Source organism: Macaca thibetana, chromosome 5 (genome assembly GCF_024542745.1).
Source record: "Macaca thibetana thibetana isolate TM-01 chromosome 5, ASM2454274v1, whole genome shotgun sequence".
NCBI classification, from domain to species: domain Eukaryota; kingdom Metazoa; phylum Chordata; class Mammalia; order Primates; family Cercopithecidae; genus Macaca; species Macaca thibetana.
The window spans coordinates 93,717,012-93,743,023 of record NC_065582.1 but is presented as its reverse complement, the minus strand read 5'-3'; the positions used below and the strand labels follow the sequence as shown (position 1 = coordinate 93,743,023).

General features: G+C 37.3%; 1 protein-coding gene across 2 annotated transcripts in view; it reads right to left on the bottom strand.

Moving 5' to 3' along the window:
* Positions 1-26,012, bottom strand: part of UNC5C (unc-5 netrin receptor C) — a 389,368-nt gene that overhangs the window by 48,227 nt on the left and 315,129 nt on the right. Inside the window, exons 8-11 of one of the 2 annotated variants that reach the window (XM_050791748.1) lie at positions 6,749-6,805; positions 4,532-4,723; positions 3,517-3,861; positions 646-733 (exon numbers count right to left, since the gene is read on the bottom strand). In XM_050791748.1, coding sequence (XP_050647705.1) covers positions 646-733; positions 3,517-3,861; positions 4,532-4,723; positions 6,749-6,805 — 682 coding nt within the window. The remainder of the gene's footprint in view (positions 1-645; positions 734-3,516; positions 3,862-4,531; positions 4,724-6,748; positions 6,806-26,012) is intronic. The other variant, XM_050791749.1, reaches the window with a different exon arrangement.

Sequence of the window (26,012 nt, the reverse complement as noted above, 5' to 3'; positions counted from 1 at the left end):
CTCAACGCCTCTTGTTATTTTTACTTAAAATAACTTCATCTTTATGATTATGAAACATTCTAAACAAAACCTTTTAATTCAATCTAGTTTTAATCAATCCTAGACCCATTCTGAACGGCCTAATGTGGAATTTATAAGTGCTAAACATAAGAAGGAAATTGGTAACACTTAAGCTAGGAGACAGTCACAAAAGGAAGAATCCATGGGTCAGAATTAAGGGCGAGGCTCAGTGGGAGTGGTAGGGACTGGGGGAGTTGTTCAATGCTTTGTGACCTTTGACTCTGTAATAGGAACAGGCTGGATTTCTGAGCCGGGTCCCATGAAGTTGATGTGTCTGTGTCTACCCACTTGTCTCTCCGGACAATCTAGGAATCACATTTCTGGACATTTTTCCAGGAAATACGGCAACATGTCCACTTGGGAAAAGATCTCTAGCCTTCTACCCATATTCAAGATCTGCAAAAGTGTCTGGAGCTTCGAAGACAAAGAGAAGTAAAACCTGACCTCTTGTAGGGCAAGGGAAAAATAATATACGCCAGAAGCAAGGCACTTGAGACAAAAATATGTTGGGTTTATTGTCTATTGTACAATTCTCCTCCAAGTTAGACATTGGTAAAGTCAGTGCACCAGAAAACGCATATTTACCTCATAGTTTCTTTCCTGTGTACAGTCACGTACATTTCGTAGACTCTCCCTTGGGGAATGGCCCCAGCGGGAATCAGCAAGCTGACTCCTGAATAGCAAAAGAGAAAAGCAGTCATATAAGACCTAGGAATCAAAGCTTTTGCAGCACGTAAAAGGGAATGAGGAGATTTTGTGACCGCACAGCCACAAGCCTGCTTCGTTTTCTCTAAAGACATGTAAATATTCCGCGTTGCTCTGTTTTCCTTCCTTGTTGGCCTCCTTACCACAGCTCCCTCTGAACTCTTATGGAATTACTTAAAGGAATGATGTAACTTTTTAAACGCTTGTTTTATTTAAGGAACAGACAGATGGTTCCACTGTTGTTTTCCTTGCAAGACAAGGGGAAAACCAACAATTGTTCAAAATTTCAAACAGCTGTAATGATGCATCATTTCCAATTTTTTGAAAATCCCCACAAGATTCAAAGTCAGGGAAATGCCAACTTCAACATTAAAAAAAAAAATGTATTTTTAAAATATCTGGTTAGTATCAATGTAATTCCACAATGGTATAAGAATTGGTGAAGACCTTTTATTATACATAACTCTAGAAAGTGAACAGTAACTCCTAGTTTAGTCACAGCAGGTCAAAGCGTTTCTAGTTAGTTGCTAATCGGTGCCCTTTTGCAGAACTATCAGATTGGGCTGTGTTCTAAGCTAACTGTGTCTGCTGTAGCAGTGGCTTGCAAATTTGAGCTCACATCAGAACCACCTGGAGAGCTTGTTAAACCACAGATTACTGGTGCCTACCCCTGGAGTTTCTGATTCAGAGATATGGAGTGTGGGGTAGGAGATTTTTTATTTCAACCAGTTGCCAGGTGATGCCCATGGTGGTGGTCTGGGGCCCACACCATTGCTCATCATCACAAAGAGTGATTCAATGTGGACAGCACTCCAAAGATGTTTGGCTCTATCATTTGATTCCCATAAGATCCAGCTTCCTTCGCTCCATACAAATTTATGAAGCATCCTTGTGAGTACAGTGTTTGGCACTGTTGTGAATTTCAAGAAGGAAAAGATAGCCTTCCTGTCTTCGAGTAATTCATAATTTAATTAGCCAGGAAATGGAATATGCCAAATGAGTGTGGGGCAATATGAAAACTTGCCTGACCACACTGGAAAGTCTCAAGAAAAAAGAATGGAGAGTTAAGAGGTAATAGTTATTCAAAGGCCTTTATGTAACTGGTTGAAGATGGTGAGCCACAGCCTTCTTGAGAAGGAGAGTAATATGAGAGCCCTGGTGTTGTAGGAAGTGGACTGTCAACGTACAGAATGATTTGTGGAGGACACAGCGGGAAGATCACACATGAGACTACCAAGCCTCAGTGCTTTTATTTTTTTCATTGAAAACATAAAACATGACTTCATCCTTGTTATGGGGATGAAACAGCATTATGAATATAAAGTAATAGGTAACTATTGTTTGTCCATTAAATAAAATATCAGATGCTGATCACCATTGCCTAATACATAGGAAGCATTTAAAACATGCTAGCTCACTCCCTTCCACTTAAGAGGCCTTTATAATAATGTACATGTGAAAAAGTGGTAGGTAGAAATGGGAAGAAAAGGCAGAATCCAATACATATCAGAGGGAAAAGAACTATTTTGAGAACAACTGTAATGTTTAAACAATGGAAGAACATTAAAGTATGTTTTGATTCATTCAATAATGGACTGCTATAAAGATATTTAAAATCATGATTTTAAAGAGCATGCAATAGCTTAAGGATTAATGAGAAAAGGGTGGAAAACATTATATAATACATGATTTCAGCTATGTAAACTGTGAAGAAAAAAATGGTATTTTATTAAATGTTTTGATTTTGTTAAAATATACTTTCAAAGGTTTAGGGTAAAAGTTGCCAAGGCATTGAAATGAAAGAGTGAATGACAGGAAGAATCAAATAAAATTTCATATTCAGGCCTGAAGACTCATTGGTCTGTATATTCCTTGACTATATATATATTATGTTTTTTCAATGTGACATTTTAGGTATTTACATTTTAGGTATTACCGTATTTACAAAATACTCACAGCCTTGTCCAAAAGAATTAAGGTAGATTTAGAGAGGAAGCCATTAACCCTTTTATCACCCATGGTTCTGAGCTCATTACTAATATTGATTAATGAATATCAATTTTTAATCCAAAAGTATCGTCATTAACTTTTGTTCACCATGAAAGACCTTTATGAGGCTTATTCTCTAGATGCAGAGAGACTACATAATAAACTGAAACCAAGTAATAGTACAAAAGCACACCTGATGAATATGGTGATTCTGGATACAAATATCAGAGGTAGGAGTGAGTACAGTGTACACTATCAATACTGTGAGGTGAAAGACTGTGTTATGAAGTTAGGTTAATAAATGAAGATTTGATGTCGATTATGATGCCTCTGATGATCAAAAAATTTGTGTTCTGTAGTATTGATTCATGTAGTAAATTGGAACTGAACCAAATGATATATTTTATAATTAGTTTGTCCTTTTAAAGTATAATGACAACATTAGGACTTGTGGCTTGATGTTGCCTTCTGAAGTTCTAGTAAAAAGGAGGTCAATGATGGTTCTAAATTGCACCTCAGCAGAAAGTTGTGAGTATAAAATTTCTAGAGGAAGTGTTTTCGGAATTGGTTGGAGGAAGAGAAATGGTTTTGCCGATTCTGTCTAAAGAAATGTTCTGTTTACACTGAAAGTAGATTTGGGCTGGATAGGTCACATTTAACATTTCAGGCCATGAATGAAAACATCCCATGAACAAAAAATATTTTGGTATGGAAAAATATGTTTCAATCTGCCTCTTTGCAATTTAAACCTCTAGGAATTACCTGAATTGGGAACAATAAGGTGACCCCCCAGCGAGTTGAAGCTGCCAAATGCGGTACAGGATGGATCAGTCTGCCTTGCTAGACTTTGGTTCTTCAGGTTGAGGGCTTCATTCTCCAACAACGACTGGGTCATCTGAGGGGACAGCTTGGATGTAAACTCAGAGAGGTCATCTTGGGGGGTGACAGCACCTGATGTGTTGTACACTTTGATTTTCAGGTTGGGCAGTGGATCCAGAATTGGAGAGTTGGTCATTGGGATTTTGTCTGAGACATCATGCAGGGCATAGACAGGTCCTCTGTACATGGCTGCAGCTGACGTGAGGTCTGGGGGTACCGCCAGCAGATCTGAGTCAGGAAAAGAAAATAATCCCATTGGCGTTCTCCATTCAGGCCAAACTACATTAGTCAGACTCCCCCTCACACTTTCTGAGCCAAAAGTAAAGCAGCTCAGCTAATATTGGAGGTGGATAGACAGGCTCTACTGAAAACAGGGCAATCAGATAACTACCAGCTATTTTATTATTGGCTATAAGTAAGTGGTCAAGCTCATTCTATAATTTGCTTTGACATCTATTCATTATGCCCAAGGTATTTAGCTCTTTCAACAGATTGGATTGAACAATGAGCCCTGCTAGGTGTCGATTAGCTATGGTTTCCCTGGTCTATGCTGGATTTGGGTTCATTGGTAAATTATTGTATTTATAGCAAGATATCTAGTCAAAGGAAGGGAAAAAGGAGACTCAAGAAATCAGTCAACCAGTCAGTGTATTCTTTTCAAATAGAAGTTAAAAAGTGACAGAGCAATCTGTCAGAAAAGAAAAAAAAGAGGATTTGTTTACCTTGTTAACTCTCATTTGTTATATAAATGACATCAATACAGTAATGAACAAAATTAACTCAAATTGCTGTCTTCATGGAGCTTACATTTTAGCTGAATGAGATGACCCTGAAGTCATTGATTTTGAAACTGCTTACATGCATAAGTAACAGGGTGTGAAGTGGAATGTCAACTGACCTTGTCTTGCTGCCTTGATGTTCACAGGTTGAAAGCCCCCATTGAGTGCTGAAGAGTCAATAATATCTGACTCAAAGTCACGATGATTCTTCCGATACACAAACAAGGCCACAACTACAGAGATCGCCAGGCAAACGATCACTGCTATCACAATCCCAACATAGAGAGCAACATCATCTGAATCAGGAGCAGCTAGAAGGAAGAGTGAAACACTGAACCAGCTGCTTATAGAAATTTCCCACAGTACACATATGTATTGCCATAATTTTTTCAGACATTTACTGCCTTTTTTTATAGGTTAATTTCAAATCTATTTCAAAAGCTATATAAAATGGCTGTGGCCTTTCAGTGGAAAATTATCTCTGGTTTCTTTTCCTTTCTCACTCTGTATCTATCCACCCACTAATCTATCTTACAATTGGGCAGCATAACAGACCATTTATTGCTAGGCATATAAAGAAACTGAAACTAAAACCATCCCAACCCACAGGGAAAAAAAAAAGTTTATTACACATTTCAGGTGGAAAAGTTTGGAAGGGTCTTTGAATTCTCTGATAGTTCTTTAAAAACATAAACACAAACACTGTTAGAAATATCTGGCATGTTTTAAATCTGTATATTTATTGAACCAGAATATTTTCCTAAGTATCACTCCAAGTCATCAAATTACTTTCCCTAGCACTGTCCTCATTTCCCCCTAAATCAATGGAGAGGTGGGTGGGAATGGTGTAACTAAGCAAAGCAAATATTAGGAGCAAACATATTAGATTTGAAAGGTGTGCGTTCAGAAGGCCCAGATCTGGGGGACAGAGGTTAATGCCGATAACCTTTTCTAAGTCCAGGGTTTGATACAGATGCAGTGTTATCTCTGAGAACCCTGAGCTTCTCACGGTCCCCTGTCAGAGATTTACATTTGAGCTACTCATTACTAGAATAAAATATAGCTCTCTTGTGCACTAAGGAAGATAAAGGCCTGGTTCAGTGATCAGAAAGGTCAGACTACCCCAAAAGGCAAATAAGCATTTGACCAACACAGCGTGTCAGTCAACTGAGGCCTTGTTTCTGGAACAGAATTCCTATAAATGCTGCATGTTGCCTTGGTGGCATAGAACATGCTTTCATCCAACTGGAAAAGGTGATAGAAGCTGATAATTAAAACAAACAAATGAAATGAAACCTTTGTGGACCCTTTGACGTTTTTAAGTCTCTGGTTTTAGTTTTCTGTGATACACAAAAACATGTTCAGCAAAATTAATCAAAGCTGCTCCACTCACTGTAAAAGAGGTTGTTAAATTGGTACTTCAGGTGGTCGAGAACAACCTAGAATTTAATGGTCAGTGTTATATACATATGCATTTTTCAGGGAGAGAGAACTTTCAAATTTGTAGGTCCCATGACCTCCTAAAATGGGAGGAACCATGGCCCTGTCCTAAGACTCACAGCCACATGGTTTCCATGGTGAAATAAGTCATCATTTCATTTGCCAGTGGCTCACAAGATAACCCACACTCTAATATCATGCAATCTTTCACATATTAGCAGTGTAAATGAATTCTCTATTGGAAATTGCTCTATCTCTTTTAGCATTTTGTGTTTAAATGTAATGTATCCAAAAGAGGTTTGCTTTCTCTTAAAAATAATTTTCTTCCCAAAATTTCCAGAATATTCACTTTCTTAACAATCAAGTCAACATTAGCAGATTTTCTTCAGAAAACCAAGTTTTCTTGGTTGGGTGAGTGCTGCTTTCAAAGCGCTTGCTTCACTTTTCTGTTGGGTTTTATTCGAGGCACTGCTGCAGGATTCTGAACTCTGGTCAGAATATTATATCTAAATCCTTAACGTTTTACTTTGCCAGGCCATTATTACTTATTCAACATTCATGATTTCTAGCTCAATAGATCTGTCTTTTTTCAACCCTTTCCTTTTTAGTATTTGAACCCTGCCCTTTACTTATATCAGCATATTTCATGATATGTTTTGTCAGCTACTGGGACTCAGGCTTTGAATGGTAGACTGATAGATTTTAAAGCTGGCAGAGTCTTGAAATGACCCTTTCTTCTCTTCAGCAGCGAAAATCTAATTTATTTTTCATGTTAGAATATATTTGGCTCCTATTTCCTGTGTGCACATCTGTAATCCAAAGAAAGGTAAACTTGAACTAGGGGCAATAACGTTAAATGATTATTCAGCGACATAAAATCCAAACATCAAACTTACAAGAAAATCCATATTCATTCTGGGTTCTCTGTTCAGTTGAAATGGGATAAATGAAACCTTGAAAAGAAAAAAAAAATGAAACAAAAATGGGAACAAAATCAAATTAATGAGGGAAAGAAAATAGGAAGCATGAAAAATGGTTTAATTAAAAGGAAAAGAAACCTGTGGTCTTTTAAAATTCTGGTTCAGTACAGAATTATGATTTTGCATCTCCTGTCTGCTCTGGAGCCTCACTAAGAATTAATAAGCAGGCAGATTGAATTTTAGAGCAAAAACTGGTCTCGAGTCACTAACTTTGGAGTGCTCAAAGTCTTTGTTTTATTGAGCATAAACTCTAATGGATCTAATTTATTTCAGACATCAGGGGTCATTAGCATAAGGAAAATCTTTTTTCCTTATCCCTGCCATATGCTTTAATTCCCAGGACATATTCAGTAAGGCTCTAAATAGTTTTTTTTTCTTTTTTATTTAATCATAACAGCTTGCGCTTGGTCTAAGAGAACTAAAGAAGACCTGTCATCATTGGTCAAAGGTTAAGTACCCATTTACTGAGCTAAGCTGAGACTACCTCTCCCCCGCTCCATCTCAAATCTACTTTTTGGATTTTCTGTTGTTCCTTGCTCCCTTCATTTAATAGGAATCCAATAGGTTTTGCCCAGGGACTGAACAGTTTGTCAATGCAATGGAAACTGGATGCTTTTTATTTGAAATCATTAGAAAATCAATAGGGCCTAGAGGTTATAAGGTTATTTATTTTAGGGCTTCAGAGAAATGGTGTATATCGGTAAAAATAAAAACTTCATCTCATAGAAAATGCAGAAATAGCACTAGCATTTTATGTCTCTTCCTTTTTAGTGTATTCTGAAGATGGAAACTAACAATAATAATGCAATATGGATAATGAGAATAATGTGAAGTAGAATAAAATAGGGAAAAGTCACTTAAAATATGTGCAACACAAACTTTTTGAAATGAAAAACCTATGGAAAGTTTTAAAGTATATCTTATAACTGGTAACCACAGTTCTCCAAGATTTACTATGCTGCTGCATATGAATTGATCAAATGATATAGAACCATCTGGATTAACCAAATGAAGATGACTAAGAAGCATGTGAATTAAACCTTCCTAGTAATACTCAAGGGTGAAAAACAGAGAAAAACTGCAAGATTCACAATTAATTGGTTCAAAATGAAAGGTCTATAAAGCTGTAATACTAAAAGCAGCTCTAAATCGTGCCTCACGTAGCACTTCCATAGTTTGCCGAACACTCAGTTCTTACAAGCTATTTACCTATTTGGGGGAACTAATTCTGGAGAAACATGCAGTGCTACCTTAATGAAAGAGAGCTTTGCTGTAGCACAGACAGGTTTGCTCTGAATTAATTTTTAATGCTTTATTTTAGAGCAATGATTGCAACCTCCTACTCAGTTTTATAAATATTATATTCCTTATTCCAGTTGTCTGAGTCCATGTATTAGGTTTGATTTTCATTTTTAAACACCACTGTCTGGTAATAAAATGCTTCCATTTGTATTCTGGGAACTCAATAAAAGGACATCTGGGACATATACAGGCTCTATTTTCAAAACCCAAAGACTTAACACAAAACAAGTTCACTGCTAGTAGAAGAGAAACAGATCACAATGCCATCCTCCTGAAAGTGACGATGTTAAATAGAGGAATGTCAAAAGACATATTCTTGCAGGTCAGAGGGCAAGGAAATGAGTATAAAAGGCATATTTACAAATCCTATGATGCTCATCTTGAAACTTTTGGTAAGAATCAGCCTGGCGGGCCGGGCATGGTGGCTCACGTCTGTAATCCCAGCACTTTAAGAGGCTGAGGCAGGTGGATCGCCTGAGCTCGTGAGTATGAGACACTCTGGGCAACATGGTGAAAGCCTGTCTCTACCAAAAATGCAAAAAATTAGCCAGGAGTGGTGGCGTGTGCCTGTGATCCCGGCTACTCGGGAGGCTGAGGAAGGAGAGTCACTTGAGACTGGGAGGCAGAGATTGCAGTGAGCAGAGATTGTGCCACTGCACTGCAGCCTGGGTGATAGAGCGAGACTCTGTCTCAAAAAATAAAAAGAAAAGAATCAGTGTGGTCCTGCTTGAATAAGCAGAAAAGTTGCACCTGGCAAAAGGAAAGCCTATCTCCAGCTAGATATCATGTGGTCTGAAATTTCTCCCTGCAAAGCAGTTCTGAGTTTTTTATCCCTGCTTCCCACCAGAATGCCTGTTCTTGACAGGCCGACCAAGAATAGAGAATATAACTTTGTAATTTCAATTTGAATGTCAACTTTCACAAATTATGTAGATTCGAACTACTCAATGAATGTTTTGTGCCTTATGGTATTTATCTGAAACTTCAATCTCATTCCAGGTACAGAATTGGAATTCATTCATTCATTCATTCATCATCCATTTAGCAAATACTCTTCAACCTTATTATATTCTGGGTTCTGTTGTAGACATGGAGATACTTTCCTATTTTTACTGAAGTTTAACAGAAAAATAAGCAAGTAAACAAAATAATAAGATCATTTCAAATAGTAAAAAAGTTCTTTTAAAAATAAACCAAAAGAATGTAATGTGTTTGGAGATGTCAGGATGGCCAACTTAGGGAATTGAGGAAGATTTTTTTTTTTTTAATTGAGATAAAATTTGACCTGAAGCTTGAAAAAAAGATAGAATCTGCCAAGTGAAGATCAGGAGGCAAGTGCTTGATGAGAAACGACAATAAATACGAAAGTCCTGACAGAGAAACAGAATGGTTAGAGGGTGGGGAGCAAGCGAGAAAAGAAAGGGAGGAGGTGGGGTCAGAGGACAGGCAGCACCAGGTCACGTCCTGGTGGGCCAGGATGAGGAGTCTCCCTCTGTCGCCCAGGCTGGAGTGCAATGGCGTGATCTTGGCTCACTGCAACCTCTGTCTCCTGGGTTCAAGCGATTCTCCTGTCTCAGCCTCCCGAGTGGCTGGGATTACAGGCATGAACCGCCACGTCTGGCTAATTTTGGTATTTTTACTAGAGACGGGGTTTCACCATGATGGTTAGACTTGTCTAGAAATCCTGGGCTCAAGCTATCTGCCCATCTCAGCCTCCCAAAATGCTGGGATTACAGGCGCGAGTCACTGCACCTGCCCTCCACAGTGAGTTTTGATTTTATTCTAAGTGAAATCCAAATCCTGTGATCAAATGCCATTTTGAAAAAAAGTCACTTTGGTTTCTATAAATATGGATTTTCACATGGAGCAAAGTGATAGGGATTCATAGGTGGTTTCTATAACACATGGCTTGGGAGATGTCTGTCGATAGGTGTATCAATATAACTGATGAAGTGTTTGCATTTGAGGTTGTTCTGAACAAAAAGAAAATATTAAAAAATATTAAATATAGCCTCACTCTATTTAAAATATTAAAAATATTAAAATATTTAATATTTTTAAAAATTTAAAATATTTTACAAAGTCTCACTTACTTTAGTTATTCCTCATAGGCAATTAGGACCAATCTGGCCAAACTCTTATTTTCCTACATGGGAAAATTTAAAACAGACCAACATTAAGTGTACTCACCAAAGGTTCGACACTCCAATTTACTGTTATGGAAACACTGATAAAGAGTTTTGGAAGGCATCCCTGTAAAACTTTTTCCATCATTTTCAAAACACTTCTGCAACTACAGAAATAAAACATCACTTAGCAGGCTGGGAATCAGAGAAGAAGGGGATTACTGTTCCATCCTCTAAATGAGGGGAACACAGAATCACTTTCTGGAGTTTGTTTTTATGCTTCTCCATCTGATCCGTCTCTCACGGAGCAACAGGGAACATTTTCTTCAGCTAATGAGGTGACCCTGCTGAGAGTAGTCCTAGCAATAATGAAAATAACATCTCCGGCAGAACACAGTGCAAAATAATTGTTTTTAGGTTGCTACCAACAGCCTGGTTCAAAAGTTAGGGATTTCAGTTAACTTTCCTGCTACTTCAAAGTAAGGTGGACTAAAAAAAGCACCAGGCCATGGGCCAGTACACTGCTTTTTGGTCTCACGAACATCAGCTTGAATCCTCGCTCTGCCACTTAGCTGGGAGAGCGTGGCCAAACTACTTCACTTTTCTAAGCATCAGTTTTCTAATCTGTGTAAGGGGATATGAATACTTCTAGAGCTGTGGAAAGGATAAATGAGATTTGTAAGGTGCTGGTACATTGCCAGTAATCAAAAAATGACCAACAATGACATTGATATAATTATGATGCGCATTACTAAGGTACACTAAGATGCTGGGTCCTTAAGGTATTTTATTTGTAGAGTCAACATAGCCTATTATCTAATGAGTGATCTTAGGAAAGTCGTTTGAATTTCAGTTTCCCCAGTTATTACATAGACAAGGAGCCCCATTTTTCAGAGAAGCCATATGCAACGCTCTCTTCTAAGGACTCTTTCACTCTCTTCGTGTAAAAAGGCTTATGCCTGGCCTTTGTGGCTTCTGGCAAAAGATGTGGTGGTATGTTTCCAAAGCACATTTCAAGGCCAGAGTGCAAATTGATGGTAAAAAGATATCTCAACCAAGAGTGATGCCATTTCTCAAGATGGTGTTTGGAAATGGGGTAGGGGTGGTGTTTTTTTTTTTTTTGGTTGTCATAAGGATTAGGGGGTTGTTTTTTGGCATTTGGTGAGTGAAGGCCAAGGATATTGAATGTCCTGCAATGAAAGATACAATCTTGCCATGAAAGGATGGCCCAGAACAAAATCCACCTCCCTTGATAACAACTTTCAAAATCACCTCTCTTCGACTGAGAAGGCAAGGACAGGCATGGCGTTCAGGGAAAGGCACGAGGCTTGTTACCCCTGGGGACAGTGTGGCCTCAGCAACTGCTTTTTCAAGAGCAGTGCTTTTTTAAGGGTAACTGCTTATAACCTATATCCACTTTTTTTTTTAAATGTATTTATTTATTTTGAGACAGGATCTTGCTCTGTCATGCAGACTGGAGTGCAGTGGTGTGATCATAGTTCACTGCAGCCTCCACCTCTTGGAATCAAGCAATCCTCCCATCTCAGCCTCCCAAGTAGCTGGGAAGACAGACCTGCACCAACAAACCCTGGCTATTTAAAAAAACTTTTTGTAGAGATGGGGCCTTGCTATGTCGCCCAGGCTGGTTTCGAACTCTTGGGCTCAAGTGATCCTCCCACTTTGGCTTCCCAAAGTGCTGGGATTGCAGGTGTGAGCCATCACACCCAGCTGCAATTTGTATTTTTAAAGAACATTTATTTTTTAAAGAATAGATTTTCCTGACCTGCAGGAATAGGGACTAAAGGAGATTCAATTTGGAGAAAACCTTTAAGTGAAGGAAAAATATTTGAAAACTGGAGCAAGAGCAGGCTATGTCTTAAACAGTTCATGCGATGCTCCTTTTACCTGAAGACCATCTCGTAATTGCTCAAAACATCATCTCAAGAGATTATCTCATTCAATCTTTTTCATATGAGGAGACAGTCTCAAAGGTGAGAAAGGATGTTTGCAAAGTTACCCAAAGTGTTGAAATTCTATCAACTAAAATTTGGGTCAATAAAACTGACAATGTATAATTTTGCATTGTCCAGCTCTGGGTGGCACCATTCATATTTGTGTTTACTGTAGATTTGGATTAATCATAGAACCATTTTCTGGCTGCTGGTAGTAAAATGACTTAGGGAACGAATGACTTTTTTCTAATTTGCACAAGGTCATCATTTAGACTACAGGTGAGGTTGCCCAAACTTTTTAGTGGTGTCCAACCATTGTAAAAGATCAGAGCCCATGTCCAAGTATTGTAAAAAAGAAAGAGAGCAAGAGTAAAAGATCAGAGCCCATGTCCAAGCATTGTAAAAAAGAAAGAGAGCAAGAGAGCTTTCCTTGGTGTTTACGCTGAAGGAAGTAATATCAAATTATCCCTAAGTACACAGCCAAGACCCAGTAACTGAGCAACAATATACCTAAATGTAGCCTATTTGGTGGGTTTATATTTGAGAGTCTCAAGAACAATGCCAGAAACCAAATGTAAATCTTCATTTCCTCAATGAACAGCAACTACTTTTATTTTTCTAGCCTTTAAAAATTTTTTATTTCCATGCAATATGGATAGATAGCAAAAAATGATCATGGTTTTATTACTACATTTTAAAAAAATGATCATTCAAACTTTTTATGCCATAATACATACTCTCATAGAAATAATTATCAAGCAAATATTCTGATGTGAGAAATGTCATAACTTCTGAACATCATTAGCCAAGTTTAAATCCCCAAAACCAAGTCTATATTCTCACAAACTTGCAAACCCCCAGGATGTTGGAGCAAAAATAGATCATTGATTGGAACTGCCTAATTTAACCCTTTGAACATAGAGTGGTAAAGGGATTTGTCTAACATTATAAAGCTGGTGAAACAGCAGAGCCAGGGTTGGATCCCAGCCCTCAGGCTACACCTCCATTGTCCTTCTTAAGTACTATGTGAGCAATAATTAGTAGATTCAAATGAGGAGAGATAAGGAAATGACAGAAGAGGGCTTGGTAGGCCCCTGGCTTAATTTATCGTTCAGTGATTGCGTGAGATAACCCTGCTGATTTGGATTGTAAAATATCTCTCCATTTGAAACATTTACAGTCATGACATTTATAAAGCTAAAGAGAGCATAGAGAGGTTGTCTCCCTTAAATGAAAAAACCTTCCAAACAATGTTTTCTGTTTCAAGTGTGGGGCAAGCAAAGAGGTGTACCAAACCTTGGCATTTCCACTCTAATGTAACTGGAGAGCCTTGCTAGAATGATGTAGCTGTTAATACATGCTAATCCATTGCATTTGGCATAAAACCCTGTAAGTAAATATTTAAAGGAGAAACATCGTTTCCCTCAAAAATGATGCCATGTAGAAAAAGGAAATAAACATCAATAATTGGAAGAGCTCTACATGTGAGAAGAAAATCCCATTTGTTGTTGTTGTTGTTGTTGTTTATTACACTTTGAGTTCTGGGATACATGTGTAGGATGTGCAAGTTTGTTACATAGGTATACACGTGCCATGGTGGTTTGCTGCACCCATTAACCCGTCATCTACATTAGATATTTCTCCTAATGCTGTCCCTCCCCTAGCCCCAGACCTTCCGACAGACCCCAGTGTTTGATGTTCCCCTCCCTGTGTCCATGTGATCTCATTGTTCAACTTCCACCTATGAGTGAGAACATGCGGTGTTTGGTTTTCTGTTTCTGAGTTAGTTTGCTGAGAATGATGGTTTCCGGCTTCATCCATGTATCTGAAAAAAACATGAACTCATCCTTTTTATGGCTGCATAGTATTTCATGGTGTATATGTGCCACATTTTCCTTATGCAGTCTATCACTGATGGGCATTTGGATTGGTTCCAAGTCTTTGTTATTGTTAACAGTGCTGCAATAAACATACGTGTGCACGTGTCTTTATCATAGAATGATTTACACTCCTTTGTGTATACACCCAGTAATGGGATTGCTGGGTCAAATGGTATTTCTGGTTCTAGATCCTTGAGGAATCACCACACTGTCTTCCATAATGGTTGAACTAATTTACACTCCCATCAGCAGTGTCAAAGCATTCCCATTTCTCTACATCCTCCCCAGAATCTGTTGTTTCCTGACTTTTGTTTTTGTTTTTTTTTGAGATGGAATTTCACTCTCATTGCCCAGGCTGGAGTGCAGTGGCATGATCTCAGCTCACTGCAACCTCTGCCTCCTGGGTTCAAGCGATTCTCCTGCCTCAGTCTCCTGAGTAGCTGGGATTACAGGCATCTGCCACCATGCCAAACTAATTTTTTGTATTTATGTAGAGATGGCGTTTCACCATGTTGCCAGGCTGGTCTAGAACTCCTGACCTCACGTGATCCACCTGCCTTGGCCTCCCAAAGTGCTGGGATTACAGATGTGAGCCCCTGCACCCAGCCTGTTTACTGACTTTTTAATGATCACCATTCTAAGTGGTGTGAGATGGTATCTCATTATAGTTTTGATTTGCATTTCTTTAATGACCAGTGCTGATGAGCTTTTTTATGTTTGTTGGCTGCGTGAATGTCTTCTTTTGAGAAATGTCTGTTCTTATCCTTTGCCCACTTTTGATGGGGTTGTTTTTTTCTTATAAATTTGTTTTCAAGTTCCTTGTAGATTATGGATATTAGCCCTTTGTCAGATGGATAGATTGCAAAAATGTTCTCCCATTCTGCAGGTTGCCTGTTCACTCTGATGGTAGTTTCTTTTGCTGTGCAGAAGCTCTTTAGTTTATTTAGATCCCATTTGTAAATTTTGGCTTTTGTTGCCATTGCTTTTGATGTTTTAGTCATGAAGTCTTTGCTCATGCCTATGTCCTGAATGGTATTACCTAGGTTATCTTCTAGGGTTTCTATGGTTTTAGGTCTTATATTTAAATCTTTAATCCATCTTGAGTTAATTTTTGTATAAGGTGTAAGGAAGGGGTACAGTTTCCATTTTCTGCATATGGCTAGCCAGTTTTACCAACACCATTTATTAAATAGGGCATCCTTACCCCATTTTAAAGCAATAAAAGCTGACAACCACTTGCTTCTGGCATCCAAGATCCTGCATGAGAACAGTCTTAAGAATGAGACAGATCTGCCTTCGTACATTAGCTCCAGCACTCATCTGTGGGTGTTGGGAGGGCTGTTTCAATTCTATGCCTCAGTTTCTTCCTTTGCAAAAGAGAACTATTACTAGGGATTAATGAAAGTTTTGTTTGTAAGGCTTTTTTCTACCTTTTGAGTATTAATTAAATTGAGCTCAATTCAATTTTGTCTTAACTTGGTCATGTCTGACACAGTAGACTGGAGTCAGAAGCAACTAATGCCAGGGCCTGAAATCAGTGTATTAGGTGGACAGCAAATAGAATTAAAATGAAATCTGAAATATCTTTAAACTACAATATAAGATATGGTACTTTTTATGCCCTCCAAAGTCTACTTGTAGGTGTCTGGGCATTAAAACCCTGTCTTTACATTAGTATCAGATACTTGGCCAAAAGGGAGATAGGTAGAGTTTTAGGAGGTGTCCTGCTTGCCTTTGAGGTTTACTCATTACATTACAGTAGGAGCTGCTTCTATGACCTTAATACATGTAAATAGATTTTAGGATACTGTGGGGGATTAAGCACAATAGAAGATGGATTCATATCTTATGGGGGTAGCTAGGATGCAAATTATGCATTTGACATAATGTCATTTATAAAAGCATTAAGCATATTGTCTAAAAGTAGCTATTTTTAAGTCACAAAGGTCTTGGTCAGTTTTAGTAATATTTATCTACTCTAAGTCCACTAGGCTACTTGATAAGATTGTTCCTCATTTTCTACTCCTATGTTAGAAGAATCCCCTCTCCTTGACCTGGCTGCTTGGTCTTCTTTTTCGCCAGTGACTTTTTACACTAAGCCAAAACATGGGCAATTTTTTCACCCCAATTACATTTTTTTTCTGATGCAAATATTCCTATTAAAACCTCAAGGGCCATTCAAAATAAACATGTCCAGATTTTCTTTTATCTTTTAAGGTCAGCTCTTATCTAGCAAACCCATCAGGGCTGCACTAATGATGTCAAAGGTCAGGTCTGTCAAAGACACCCAGGGTCATTTATTATAATTTACCACTCTTCTGAGGGTTTATTTATTGATAGGGCTTAAGGAACTCCAAATAAATGAATACATAAATCCTAGAACATGACAACAACAATTAAAAAGAACATTTGCTTATCACTGACGTCAGTTATCTAAATTGCCATGGTAATTTACTGCTCCAGCCTGCTGAGGACAACAGCCACACCTCACTAAGCTGGTCCATAGCCCTGTTCCTTACAGTGACAAACCACACCCTTCAGAAAATGAATAGTAGATAATTAATATCCCAGGATGTAAATGTGTTATCTCATGATTCACAGTAGGTGAAGCATAAATGCCTGAAATTTAGGCTAAGTTCATTAAAATCAAACTCATAGATCAGCTACTCAAGTGTTTTTATATAAGTGTTATATAAACTATATTATATGTTTTATATGAGTGTCATATAAACTATATTATGTAAACTGTATTATAAAACATTATATATGTTTCATATGAGTGTTATATTATATAATGGACTCTATCCCCATCAATGCCTCTTTAAAAAGAATAATAAATTATAAATCCAAGAGCAATGATACCAGAATCCCTCCATGGTAGTAAAGACACGTGATAGAAAAAGTAAAATGATGAAGAGTCCTGATGTAAGGTGGCTGGACTTCTAGAATACATGAACCTACCTGCTAGATTTTTAGCAAGAAGAAAATTGAGCTTGCAGCCCTGGACCTGCACCCCTGTGATCTTGAAGGAGCCCATGCGTTGCTGTAGTTGCTGGCATGGTGGCACCTTTCTTGATCCCCTCAGAGTTCCCTTTCCACCTAGAATCTAAAGACCTTGCATTTGTTTTCTAACCTGTGTGGTGCTCCATAGGTGTTCATTAGGCTTCTGTGGGCTAAAGTTTCTAACCACATCCCTGCTTTCAAAACCAGGAAAATGTTTTACCAGAAAGGAAAAAAGCAAAAGCAAACCACACTTATTATACCGGACACTGTGTAGCATTGTACAGGGCAGGCAGGCCACGTACAGAATATTTATTTGCCAGCTGGGACGCTACACATATCAAGAACTACACAAACACAGCTATGACATCAACTTCTTCCAACTATAGATAAAAGCTCTTACTGTCTACCACTCACAATTATGCTTTCCTATCAAACTGCTGTGTTGACAAGAATTTCACTGGGAAATGACTAGCACCTTCTCAAATGCCTACCACAGGCGGTTATGAACATATCATTCTAAAGTCAAGAAATGAGTAGTTGTAAGGTAAATTACTTCCCCACATTAAATCCACCTGGGCTTCTGGGGGCCCTGGTATGCAGTGTGTCCACACCACAATTTAGCCATGGAGAGCTCTGCCACTTCCTCTGTACTTCTGAGAATTAATAGAAGAGTTGTGTGACGTGTAAATTTTTTAATGAGTTGAAAGTGCTAACTTTGCAGAATGCCTAACATTTTAATTTCCCAAAGTCAGGAAGTTCACTGATGCAGACACAATTCTGGGCAGTTCTTGTTAGTAAATTGCAATTTTAAATTTGTCTACTGTGGCATGAACCGTCTTCAGCAAGGAGTAATTCTAAGTTCAGATTTGAACTGTTACGAATCCCTATGAGAAACTCCAAACTTACAATGGGAATAAAACTAAAATCTATAGGAATAGTTGCAGTAACTTAATAATCCAATCTAGTGTATTGATAAATATATATATATATATATAAATCTGCATTTCTGGACCAGGCCATATATAGTATTTGAATTGCTATTTTCAAAAGGAAGAAGTAAGCAGTGATTAAACTATTCATTTTACATGCCATCCATGACAAATAAATCTTACTAAAAATTCATTATAAAGATTATAAAAGTTAGGCCCGCTGTGGTGGCTTAGGCCTGTAATCTCAGCACTTTGGGAGGCCGAGGTGGGCAGATCACTTGAGGTCAGGAGTTCGAGGCCAGCCTGGCCAACATGGTGAAACCCCATCTCTATTAAAACTACAAAAATTAGCTGGGCAGGGTGGTAGATGCTTGTAATCCCAGCTACTCCGGAGGCTGAGGCAGGAGAATTGCTTAAACCCGGGAGGTAGAGGTTGCAGTGAGCCAGAATCGCACCAATGTACTCTAGCCTGGGCAACAGAGTGAGACTCTGTCACATTAAAAAAAAACCAAAAAACAAAAAACAAAACAAAAACAAAAACAAGAGATTATAAAAGTTAAAAGTTATCAGGTCTTAGTAATACAATTGTATTTCAACTTAAAAGGTAAATATGCTTATTGTCTCAGCATTTTTTGAGTTTTCTTAAGTGCTTTCTGCTTCTTCTGTATCTTTCTGTGTGTCCTGTTCTTTGTGTCTCTCTCTCTCGTCATAACCATTTAATGTAAAGCCTATTTCAAAAATATATTGTGAAATGTGGAGGGCGGCTGTTTTCACATCAGTTTAGGGATGATATAAAGAAACCTAAATATTTTAATGTGTACACAGTACAATTGGTCTTCCAATACTGATTCTGTAGTATTATTAAGTAAAAACTGGTATTTGTTATTAATGCTAAGTTTTTTTAGATCAGACATATGTTTTCAATTATTTTCAATAGTGACAAACACTTATCAGCTTAAGGAGATTTTGGGCTGAGACGATGGGGTTTTCTAAATATTCAATCATGTCATCTGTAAACAGGGACAATTTGACTTCTTTTCCTGATTGAATACTCTTTATTTCTTTCTCCTGCCTGATTGCCCTGGCCAGAACTTCCAACACTATGTTGAATAGGAGTGGTGAGAGAGGGCATCCCTGTCTTGTGCCAGTTTTCAAAGGGAATGCTTCCAGTTTTTGCGCATTCAGTATGATATTGGCTGTGGGTTTGTCATAAATAGCTCTTATGATTTTGAGATACATCCCATCAATACCTAATTTATTGAGAGTTTTTAGGATGAAGGGCTGAATTTTGTCAAAGGCCTTTTCTGCATCTATTGAGATAATCATGTGGTTTTTGTCTTTGGTTCTGTTTATATGCTGGATTACGTTTATTGGTTTGCATATGTTGAACCAGCCTTGCATCCCAGGGATGAAGCCCACTTGATCATGGTGGATAAGCTTTTTGATGTGCTGCTGGATTCGATTTGTCAGTATTTTATTGAGAATTTTTCCATCAATGTTCATCAGGGATATTGGTCTAAAATTCTCTTTTTTTGTTGTGTCTCTGCCAGGCTTTGGTATCAGGATGATGCTGACCTCATAAAATGAGTTAGGGAGTATTCTCTCTTTTCCTATTGACTGAAATAGTTTCAGAAGGAATGGTACCAGCTCCTCCTTGTACTCTGGTAGAATTCAGCTGTGAATCCATCTGGTCCTGGAGTTTTTTTGGTTGGTAGGCTATTAATTATTGTCTCAATTTCCGAGCCTGACTTATTGGTGTATTCAGGGATTCAGCTTCTTCCTGGTTTAGTCTTGGGAAGGTGTATGTGTCCAGGAATTTATCCATTTCTTCTAGATTTTCTAGTTTATTTGTGTAGAGGTATTTATAGTATTCTCTGATGGTAGTTTGTATTTCTGTGGGATTGGTGATAAGCAATTTCAGCCAAGTCTCAGGACACAAAATCAATGTGCAAAAATCACAAGCATTCTTATACACCAATAACAGACAAACAGTGAGCCAAATCATGAGTGAACTCCCATTCACAATTGCTTCAAAAAGAATAAAATACTTAGGAATCCAACTTACAAGGGATGTGAAGGACCTCTTCAAGGAGAACTACAAACCACTGCTCCACGAATTAAAAGAGGACACAAACAAATGGAAGCACATTCCATGCTCACGGATAGGAAGAATCAAGATCATGAAAATGGCCATACTGTCCAAGGTAATTTACAGATTCAATGACATCCCCATCAAGCTTCCAATGACTTTCTTCACAGAATTGGAAAAGACGACTTTAAAGTTCATATGGATCCAAAAAAGAGCCTGCATTGCCAAGACAATCCTAAGTCAAAAGAACAATGCTGGAGGCATCACGCTACCTGACTTCAAACTATACTACAAGGCTATAGTAACCAAAACAGCATGGTACTGGTAACAAAACAGAGATATAGACCAATGAAACAGAACAGTGCCCTTAGAAATAATACCACACATCTACAAACAACTGATCTTTGACAAACCTGACAAAAACAAGAACTGGGGAAAGGACTCCCTATTTAATAAATGGTGCTGGGAAAACTGGCTAGCCATATGTAGAAAGCTGAAACTGTATCCCTTCCTTATACCTTATACAAAAATTAATTCAAGATGGATTAAAGACTTAAATGTTAGACGGAAACCGTAAAAACCCTAGAAGAAAACCTAGGCAATACCATTCAGGACATAGGCATGGGCAAGGACTTCATAAACACCAAAAGCAATGGCAACAAAAGCCAAAATTGACAAATGGGATCTAATTAAACTAAGGAGCTTCTGCACAGCAAAAGAAACTACCATCAGAGTGAACAGACAACCTGCAGAATGGGAGAAAATTTTTGCAATCTACTCATCTGACAAAGGACTAATGTCCAGAATCTACAAATAACTCAAACAAATTTACAAGAAAAAAACAAACAACCCCATCAAAAAGTGGGTGAAGGATATGAACAGACACTTCTCAAAAGAAGACATTTATGCAGCCAACAGACACATGAAAAAATGCTCATCATCACTGGTCATCAGAGAAATGCAAATCAAAACCACAATGAGACACCATCTCATACCAGTTAGAATGGTGATCATTAAAAAGTCAGGAAGCAACAGGTGCTGGAGAGGATGTGGAGAAATAAGAACACTTTTACGCTGTTGGTGGGACTGTAAACTAGTCCAACCATTGTGAAAGACAGTGTGGCGATTCCTCAAGGATCTAGAACTAGAAATACCATTTGACTCAGCCATCTCATTACTGGGTATATCCCCAAAGGATTATAAATCATGCTGCTCTAAAGACACATGCACAAGTATGTTTATTGAGGCACTATTCACAATAGCAAGGACTTGGAACCAATCCAAATGTCCATCAATGATAGACTGGATTAAGAAAATGTGGCACACATACACCATGGAATACTATGCAGCCATAAAAAAGGATGAGTTCATGTCCTTTATAGGGACATGGATGAAGCTGGAAACCATCATTCTCAGCAAACTATCGCAAGGAAAAAAAACTAAACACTGCATGTTCTCACTCATAGGTGGGAACTGAACAATGAGAACACTTGGACACAGGGTGGCGAACGTCACACACCAGGGCCTATCATGGGGTGGGGGTAGGGAGAGGGATAGCATTAGGAGATATACCTAAAGTAAATGACGAGTTAACGGGTGCAGCACACCAACATGGCACATGTATACATATGTAACAAACCTGCATGCTGTACACATGTACCCTAGAACTTAAAATATAATTAAAAAAAAAAAAAGGGTGTTGAGCACAGTTCACTATTCAGATGCTGGATACGTTGAAAGCCCAGACTTCATCACTACACATACATGCATGTGAGAACTCTGCACCTGTACCCATTACAGATCTAAAAATAAGAACTAAATGAAAAAAAAAGCAAAGATAATAGGATCTTTGATAAATACCCTTCACCTCCTATGAATATATGTCAATGTATGGCATATAGGTTAAAAATTAGGCGATAAACCTGTTAAGTTCAGTAAATTAATGTAATACAATAGCTATATCCTCGAGATGTGACAGCCTGGAACAGGGGTTGGCAAGATCTGGCCCTCAGGCTAAATTGGTCCTGCTACTCATTTCTGTAAATAAAGTTTTACTGAAACACACACACACACACACACGCACAAAATAGTGACAAACACGCCACTTCACTTACCTTTCTTATTCAATGCAATCCATGTCATTTAGTATACCAAAGAACTCCACTTTTTAAAATGTTGTTTGGAAAAAAATTAACTATGTGCTTATAAATCCAAAATGTCCAAGTTATTTGTGGGACCTTAAGTGATTCTGATAGCTTCTAATTACTCTTTAGTAACGCATTCTGGTGAAATAACATCAATTTTGTAAAGGCCTTAATTTGAAGGTGCCAAAATGTGTCCAGTGTAGGAACTACTTTTTCAGACCAGTGAGATTGTATCCAGTGTAATATATATATATGTTATACAGTACTTACAATATGAACTACTGTGTATGAGTGGTATAAAAATTTAATAGAGCTTCTGAAATTGTTTACAGACCATGATCATATTTCACAAATGAGATTACACAGTATCACATAATGAATCCAACTTATCACACAGACTAAGAATTTAAATTATGATTGCAAGGCCAGATATATATATATATAAAATAGACAAATGGGAAATATTGCAAAACTATAATTCAGTTCCAAATCCCCACATCTTCAAAATACTTGGTTTACTGGCTATAAGTAATTCTTGCACCCTAGGGTTTTGTACAACTAGGGTTTTATACAAGTATTTTATGCAAATACTTTTTTGGTAATCTAATTTGAATCAATGTGACCAAAGTCAGTGACATTGCTACTTCTTAAATACAGGGAGCCATGCTTCCAAGACAATGCTGTGGCCTATCCTCAACCGTTCTTTTTAAAAAATGTCATTTATTATTATAAACATAATGGAATACTAAGCATAAATAATGTATAGAATAGAAAGCATATAGAAAAAGAAAAAAATACTTGTAATCTCATTAGCCCAGAAAATTCATAAATTTCATTCATCTTTTACTAAGCATACCTTTACACACTTATCACTAAATGCATATATAAATCCATATTCTGCTTTTCCATGTTAAACCTTCTAAATATTTTAGCGGCTATATGATGTTCCATTTAATGGAAGTACTATGTATTACTTAACCATCATCCTAATATTAGACTTTTGGGTTTTGCATTTTTTACAATAATAACAAAGAATATAGATATATGTGGCATACAGCTGTTTCTCAGTATCCAAGAAGGATTGATTCCAGAATCACCCCCGCCACCAACACCAAAATCTGAGATTGCTCAAGTCCCTTATATAAAACGGCATAGTATTTGCATGTAACCTATGCACATCCTCATGTATACTTTAAACCATCTCTAGATTGGTTATAATACCTAATACAATTTAAATGTTAAATAAGTTGTTATACTGTATTTTAAAATTTGTTTTATTTTTAATTGTTGTATTATTTTTTATTGTTTTTAAAAATATTGACCTGTTCTTGGTTGAATCCACAGATGTGTAACTCACTGATACAGAGGGCTGACTGTATATATTTTTAGATATTCATACTAATTACTTAAAACTTATTCATTCAAGTAGAATTATTGGGTCAAAGGGTATGATAACTTTAAAACTCTTGACTTATACTGTAAAATTGCTTCCCCATAAAAATTTTTGTTCCCATTAGCAAGGTACAAAAGTTTCCACTTGACTACATATTTGCTTGACATTTAGCATTGTTATATCTTTAAAGTATTCATTAATTTTATAAGTAACCTTCAAAGTCTTTTTATGAAAAATTTCACTTGGTGTTGAATTTGAGGAAAGAAATAGATTTCTAACATGTCTTATCTGAACACTATCAAACTGGTAAACAATTTAGAAAACTGATGATTAATTTTTCAGTTGAACTTAAACATTCTAAAAACTATAAAGCCCATGATAAACAAAACTCTATATCCAAACTATGAGTCAAAAATGATCTCTAATATATATTACTTAGGCATAATGGGAAATGGAATTGAATAAAGAATAGCCCAATCAGATAGTAAAAGCCATTAATTGGACATGTTAAAATAAATACTGAACAGACGGGGCGCAGTGGCTCACGCCTGTAATCTGGGAGGCCGAGATGGGTGGATCACTAGGTCAGGAGATCTAGACCATCCTGGCCAACATGGTAAAACCCTGTCTCTACTAAAAATAAAAAATTAGCTGGGTGTGGTGGCATGTGCCTGTAATCCCAGCTACTCAGGAGGCTGAAGCAGGAGAATCGCTTGAACCAGGGAGTCGGAGGTTGCAGTGAGCCAAAATCACGCCACTGCACTCCAGCCTGGCAACAGAGCAAGACTCCGTCTCTAAATATATACATACATACATACATACATACATACATACTGAACAACACTGTAAGTTCCATTTCTTAACTTTCAATCTTTTCCTATAATTATGATTTAAGTATGTGACTCATAAACAGAATAAAACAGTTTTTTCTGATAATTTTGGATTTCCTTTTACAGGTGGGTTTAATTCATTTACATTACGATCCCTGATATATGTAGCTTTATTTCCACCATCTCACTTATTGTATTCATTTACTAGTTTTCCTTTTGCCAATTTCCTACCCTTAAAATTTTTATTTTGAATTTATGCATTCAATTTTTATGTGTGTACTCAAGTCTTAACATTTTAACTTCAACAGTGGCATCAGTGAAGTCTAATGTAAATACTGTTACTATTCTTTTCTTGAGCAATATATGGAAAATGGAAATTTTTAACTTAGTTTACACCTTCCCATATTCCATGTTAATGTTGTCTACCATTTCGCTCTATCTTATTTTCAACTGCTCCTCAATTGGTCTCATCTTATTTTAAGGAACCAATTGTTATTTTTCATTTTCAGTAGTTTACTCAGTAAGGTTTATGAGTAATAAATCCTCTCCATCTTGATTACCTGAAAATCTTTCAGATTTTGCTCTTTTATGCAGTAAATGTTGGATTTTCTTATTCTATCCTCCATGAGTTTTATTCTCACTTTTACATATTCACTTATGTATTCACAAAACTTCCCTGTATTGTGGGAAGTTTCATAAGATCTACATTCCAGTTTACAAATTTTCTCTTCAGCTTTATCTGAAGCTGTATCTGATCTGATTTTTCATCTTCCAATGAGTTTTAAATTTCAATCATTATGCCTTCCTCACTAGACATTCCATTTGTTTTTTCTCCAAATCTGTCTTTTTAACAAACTGTTATTTCATTTGTGCTTATATTCCTTTTAAAAATATGGTTTGTCTTTTTACATTTACTCTACAGTTTTTTTCAGATTGCTCTATGAGTTCATGTTAGTAAAATGCTAACTTATTTATTATTGCTGACTCTTCCTTACAGTAGACAATTTTCTTGACTGATTGGAAACTTTGTATTGTAAGCTTATTGACAGGTGTGGCCTATGTTTGTCATAGACTAATGAACTTACATTATGGAAGGAAACCTAGACAGTAGCTTGCTGTTTGCTCTGCTGGTGTCCTAGAAGCTTAATTATACATATTTTGTGTTTTGCTTCTAGCAATGTATCTTAGATTCCATACCAGAGCTGGGGTGAAGTTATGGTTTTACTATAGATTTTATTTAAATGAAGTCTTCACTTCCTTTTTCCTACCATGTTTTTCTATGTCTTCCCTTGGCTGGTGGGCAAAAATGTTCTAGTTGTTTCTTATGGTATAGGTCAGGCATTTGTGAGTTTCAGCTTTCTTTAGGGTTCATACTTCCAAGTCTAGGTCTTACAAAGCCAGGGCTTCTGCCTCTGTGCCAAAACTGAAACCCTAATTTCCAGTCCCTGGGACCCATGTCCATATCCAGTTCCCCCTTCCTGGTTATTTTGGTGTCAATTCACACAGTTACCTCTCAAGCTTGGAGTTGCAGC